Source organism: Otolemur garnettii, unplaced genomic scaffold, assembly GCF_000181295.1.
Source record: "Otolemur garnettii isolate 467f Iridium unplaced genomic scaffold, OtoGar3 scaffold00062, whole genome shotgun sequence".
In the NCBI taxonomy this organism is placed as follows: domain Eukaryota; kingdom Metazoa; phylum Chordata; class Mammalia; order Primates; family Galagidae; genus Otolemur; species Otolemur garnettii.
The window spans coordinates 7,269,661-7,275,820 of NW_003852457.1; the positions used below are offsets into that span (position 1 = coordinate 7,269,661).

The window sequence follows — 6,160 nt, forward strand, 5'->3', positions numbered from 1 at the left end:
ATGAGTCTACATAAGACTGCGTGTGGAAGAGCCAGGATAACATCAATGTGTTAAGTTTAAGGATCTTTTTTCTAGCATTTGATTGACATTATAATGGGGAATCCTAGTAGTGTTGTTTCCAGGCTGTTCTCATCACATGGTCCTTTCATCCAACATTCTAAAAATCCAATTGCTGCTAACGCCTAAAATTTGACTAATATCAAAATAGTCTGATGAATTTTTAAAAATTCAGAAAGATCCCAGATTTCCCTGGACTTGAGCAGCTATTATATTAGCTATAATATTAGCAACCACTGGTTAGAGAGATTCTGATTTGATAATAGCAGGGCTGCATCTGTCTAGGTTGAAACTGCTAGAATGGCTTTTTGGGAAGAAGGAATTTTTAGTGAAGACACAGAGTCAGCTTCATTATGTTTATGCCTCCTGTCCTGAAACTTTCTATAAGTCTCTAAGTCTACCTGCCACAAAGCTGAGCTCACAGACCTCCATGGGCAGCTCTCCACTTAGTGCCTTCATTAAATCCCTCCCAGTCAAATAAAGCCACGTCAGCTGTCACTCTCCTGAGGTCCTAAGCACCCAGTAGTGTTTTGTGCAAGTAGGGTCTCCATGATACTTATTGATTAATCTGATGGTGCACCTAACTGATGAGTGATCACAAAACACTGGCCAGAGGAGGACAGGCCATTGCCATTTTTACTTACAGAGCCTTCACTGGCTGTAAGAGAGCACTTTGAACACAGAAGACATCCAGTAAAAATCTAAGGCATTGATTTAAATAATCAATTGTATGAAAATTTAAAAATATACTCTATCAATCTTGCTAATATCTGATTATGTAGATGCAGGGAAGTTACTTCCTGTCTGTGAGCCTTGGTTTTTCTCTGCTGTGCATTGAAGGGTCTACCTGGCCGTCTCTCAACTCCACTCTAGCTTTGACACTCGATGCCCTCCCACTAAACACTGTGTTTTTAAAAAATGCAAATGCAGCTCTTCACATGATTTACTCACATGCTGGGAACGTGCTTGGCCCAGCCCACGTTCCTTCCAGTTCTCCACCAGACTCGTCCACACACCAGCAATTCCGAAGGTCAAAGTGCGCCAGGGGGGTGCTGAAGTCTGAGTAGGGACCTGGGTATCGGCTAAGCTGGCCATTTAGGATCTGCCAGAAGACATAGGGCTCCAGGAGGATGTTCTTCTCTGGCTGAGTTATATTCCCTTCCAGTACTGCCAGTGGGACGTCTTGGAAAGAAGGGTACTGTGTCAGCACTGGGAAGATGCCTTGCAGACCAGCCTCATACAGACTTTGAATAAAGAAATGGAAGTTTCCAGAAGCCGCTTCTCTATAGCTCATGATCTTCATTAGCAGCTCAGTGAGGGTCAGCTCCAAGCCCTGGTTCAGATCTTCCAATCTTTGGTGCCACTCGAAGACCTGCTCAGGGGGGCCGTCACATTGCACCCGTCTCCACTGCCCCTCAGCACTGCACTGGGGGACGTAAGGGACAGAGCGGGCAGGTGACGTGCTGGAATTGGACAGCAGGGCTGACGCGGTCCTGAGAAAAGCTTGCTCAGCCTGCAACTGGCAGGGTGTGGGACCTAGAGAGGAACGAAGAACAAGGATTTCAGTTTAAGAAATTAGATAAACTGGACAGACCAAGATAAAACCCCTAACTGTCCAAATTCCATCAAAAACTTTATGTGACCATAGAAATCCCATCAATCTTAAATTTCTAAATACCACCTAGACCTGTGGTTCCCAACTGTTTTAGCACCAGTTTTTTAGAAGACAATTTTTCCATGGACTGAGGATGGGGTAATTAGAGTCTCATGATGAGCACACAACCTAGATCCCCATATGTGCAGTTCACAGTGGAGTTCATGCTCCTGTGAAAATCTAACGTCACCACTGAAGGGCCAGGAGGAGGAGCTCAAGCTGTGATGTAAGCAAGGGGGAGGGGCTGTAAATACTGAAGAAGCTCCACTCACTTGCCGCTCACCTCTTGCCATGTGGCCAGGTTTCTGATAGGCCATGGACCAGTACCAGTCTGTAGCCTGGGGTTGGGGACCAGAGACCCAGACACATGGGATCCCATGACTAAATCATGAGACCACCTGTTGATCAGCACTAGAGAAGTGTATGTGGCAGTTCTTTAAAGCAAAAGAAATTTCCCTGTTCATTCATTAGAATGGTGAGCATTATCCAGATGTTCCTGGATAATTTTTAACATAAGCAGTTAATTTTGCCTTTAACTGAAGTTTGGCTTTGCCATGTATGAATTCTTAGTACTGCATTGGGGCAGGGCTTAAAAAAAACTCTGATGCTATAGACTAAATACCCAAGAAACTTACACTGCTTGGGTTCGCCAGTTATACTTCGAGTTCCAGGAATGGCCTGACCCTCACTGTCAACACAGTAGCACTCAGAGTTGAAGCACTGGACAGGGAGGAAGTGTCCCTCACTGGTACAAGCAGGGAAAAACAAGCTGGACCCAGCAGGCTGACTACCCATGAGGCTTTGCACATCAGCCCTTTGCTTTTCACACTCCGTGGGGCACCTTGGTCGTCCTCCTTGGACTCTCGAGCCAGGAAGTTCTTTGCCCTGGGAATCTACACACCAGCACTCTCCAGTGAAGCACTGGACATCCTCATAGCGTCCTTCTGTTGTGCATGATGGGACAAATAGCCTTCCAGGCCTCTGCTCACAGGTCTGGGAGCTGAGCACCATCTCGACCACATCGCCTAAATCCTTTGCTACATCTTCAGGCACAGAAATAGAACGCTGCAAGAAAAGCAGGAACTCTGGAAGCTCCAGAAGAGACACAAGGAATTTTAGGGCATTTTGGTTCTCTTGTAGGTTAACTTCAAAGCCAAAGCTGCCCACAATTGCCTTATTCATAGCAACACCCTTCTTAGAGGTTTCAGGGGTTTCTGCAGAAGAATTTGGATCCAGTCTCACAGAGAGCAGCTTAGCTGGTTCTTCTAGTCTCTCCCCATTTTGGAAGCCCGAGAGACCAAGTTGTTGGAAAAACTGGCTGAAGTTAAATGTGCCTCTTGTGCCAAGGGCTCCAGACATGTTAAACTGGCCAACATTCTCCAAAAATTTCCCTCCAAAGAGGTTTTGCTGGAGTCTCTTTGGGTTGGTGGTAAACTGAAGGGCAAGCTGAGCTAGCTGTCGGGAGGGGAAAAGCACTTGGACAGCTTCTTTGAGGAGACTTTCTGAGGTGGAAACCTGTGGACCCTGCCCTTCCACCATTGGGTGGAGAAGGCCTGAGTTGACAAAGAGCTCCTTGATTGAAGAGCAGGATGTTGCCAGTCTGGCCACCTGCTGAGAGCCTCGTCCTTCCTCAAGGGAAGAAAACAGGTCATGCTGGCTGAAGTAGCCTGAGGTCCCAAAGTAGAGCCTGGACAAGGCCCGTCGCCGTTCAGAGGCACAAGACTGGTTGTCAGCTGCACAGAACAAAGTGAAACAGGAACAGTGTTATTAACATCATAAGCAATCCTGAGACAACCCTTCAGATCTTTCCAACAGTGAGATGCCAGATTAATTCAATCAAGGACAACCACATTGGGGACCAGTTCCTTCTCTACATACTTTTATTTTTTCCTTTCCCTCTAAGCTGTCTCTGTGGGTGCTATTTTGGAGGGCGTGTCTACTCTGGGTGATATCTTACAGCTTTCCCTAGGGGTTGGTTCCTTCTAAAACAAACCTCGTAGATACAGGCCCACTTTCTAAAAATCTGACCACATTCACCAGTTGTAATGAGTAGAATAGTGTCCCTCCCTTCAAGTTCATGTCTACCTAGAAACTTGAAATGTGACCTATTTAGAAATAGGGTCTTTGGAGATGTCATCAGGTTAAGATGAGGTCATACTGGATTGGAGTGGGCTCTAAATCCAATGACTGGTGTCCTTATAAGATGATCTTCATGTGAAGATACAGTGGGGAAGAAGCCACGTGAGGCAAAGATTGGAGTGATGCAGCTACAAACTCAGGATACCTGAGGTTGCCAGCAACCACAGAAGTTTGGGAAGGGGCCAGGAAGGATTCTTTCCTAAAGCCTTTAGGGAGAGGATGGCCCTGCCAACACCTTGCTTTCAGACTTTCAGCTTCCAGAACTGAGAATAAATTTGTGGTTTTACACAACCTAGTTTGTGGTGATTTGCTATGGCAGCCATAAGGAACTAGAATATCAACAAATTATTATTTGTATTTAACAAAATGTTGTTTTCAAGCATTCTCTTATTGGAGTTTTTAATGGACTGTAATGTTCCACTATATGTGGCTGCCCTATTCCTTCCTATGGTAGTCTTGCTTAGGCTACCTGTGGTTCTCCTTGAGGACAAGAGTCATATGTTCAAGGCTATTGGTGTTCCCTATAATAATAAATGTTTTCCTATGTCATAATATAATATTTTCTATAATACCAGGTGTCCATAAAATTCATGTGCACTTTAAAAATTATGCATGAAATTTATGGACACCCTGTATAATATAATCACACCTAGCTAGCAAACACACTTAGCACATTCTTCTGGTCTTCTTGACCTTTCCTTGAAATTGCTGATTAAATAGTGATGAAGTCATTGAACTAACTCTGTGCATGGTCAGATCATTCTATCTAAACATGCAAGGTTGACTGTGATCACATTAAAGAAAAAAAATTCAAATGCCAAGTTGGGGGCTCAGTCATATAGATAGGAGCACATAAGCTTCATTTTCCCCCCCAAAATCATAAATCTTAGAGGATCTTTTAAACCACTCAACCCATCCCCAAATTTTAAAAGAATTTTTTCCTCTTGATTCACATGGATGCCAAAAAGGAAGTCAGCCAATTTCTTTCCGTAACCAGGCAACAGAGAAAGAACTGGAAAATGTGGTAAGTGGAGGGGGGAGGGAAGGAACGACTGGCAACATTAGAGCATGTAACTCATCCTTCACCCAGGCCATGGCCTCCTCTAATGGGTATTACAGGAAGGCATGGAAGGAATAAAGTTGACTGCTCATTCTCTTTCCAAATTAACAGCTTATCCCTTCCATCCATTTGTTATGTGGTGTTACCAAGGCAGAGAAATTTGGATGTCATTTCCATGTGGCATTTGTTTCCACGGGAAGAGGATGGATAACACTAGAAAGAAGTAAAGATATGCGATCTACTCATGCATTTGACAGGGCTATTCATTGTTCTTCATTGGGGAAGCCATAGTTCTTCATTTCCACTGACATGTGACTGTAAACACCTTCAAGGAAGACCTCCAACTTTTCTTTTCCAACATTCTCATACTGAGCAGGTAGAATACTACCAAACACCACACAGAATACTTTAAAATGTTAGATTAGAGAATGGAGAGATTTAAAAGGAATTATTGAATGAATGTTAACCCATATCTATTTTGAAGCTATAAAAAACCTCAGCCCTCTTTCTTTATCATTTCAGATCTTTCTGAATCTGTGCAGCTTACCCCAGTTGGAAGCCATGAATACTCTTGGATTCTTCTCTCTCTCCCAAATTCCCCCCAGAAGACCCAATGGGGTCTTGCTGGTTCTCACCCTTTCCCACTGTTTCTACTTTAGGATTGTCCACATACTGTGTTGGATACCGCCCCCATCCCCAAATTCACATTCTTCCCAGAACCACAGAATGTAACCTTATTGGCAAAAGAGTCATCGTAGATGAGTTTGGTTAAGATGAGGTTGTCCTGGGTAGGGTGGGCCCTTAATCCAATGTGACAGCTCTTCTTAGAAAAGGAGAGACACAGAAACAGGTGCAAAGGGAAGATAGCCATGCCACAATGGAGCAAAGGCTGGAGTTTACTTCCACAAGCCAAGGGACCTCTGGTTTCTGTACCCATCACAAACTAGAAAGAGGCTCCCCTTGAGCCTTCAGCAGAAGCATCCCTGATAACACCTTGATTTTGGACTTTTCATCTCCAAAACAGTGAGCCAATACATTTCTTTTGTTCTAAGCTACCCTGTTTGTGGTGATTTATTACAACAACCTTAGAAAACTAATGTAGACCCTATCCATCATCTTGGTCCAGAATACTGCAATGGCCTTTTAACTAGTCCCATTGCCTCCAGTCTAATGTTCCTTTCCATCCCTCCTCCAGAATGTCTTTGTCTTACACACAAAAGCTATCACAACACTCAATTAGTCCTATTGCC

At 44.1% G+C, this 6,160-nt stretch overlaps 1 protein-coding gene across 1 annotated transcript in view; it reads right to left on the bottom strand.

Annotated features, from left to right (window-relative positions):
* TG (thyroglobulin) overlaps positions 1 to 6,160 on the bottom strand; it is a 232,735-nt gene that overhangs the window by 212,317 nt on the left and 14,258 nt on the right. The window contains exons 9-10 of the mRNA XM_003792866.3: positions 2,347 to 3,444; positions 1,009 to 1,593 (exon numbers count right to left, since the gene is read on the bottom strand). Coding sequence (XP_003792914.1) covers positions 1,009 to 1,593; positions 2,347 to 3,444 — 1,683 coding nt within the window. The remainder of the gene's footprint in view (positions 1 to 1,008; positions 1,594 to 2,346; positions 3,445 to 6,160) is intronic.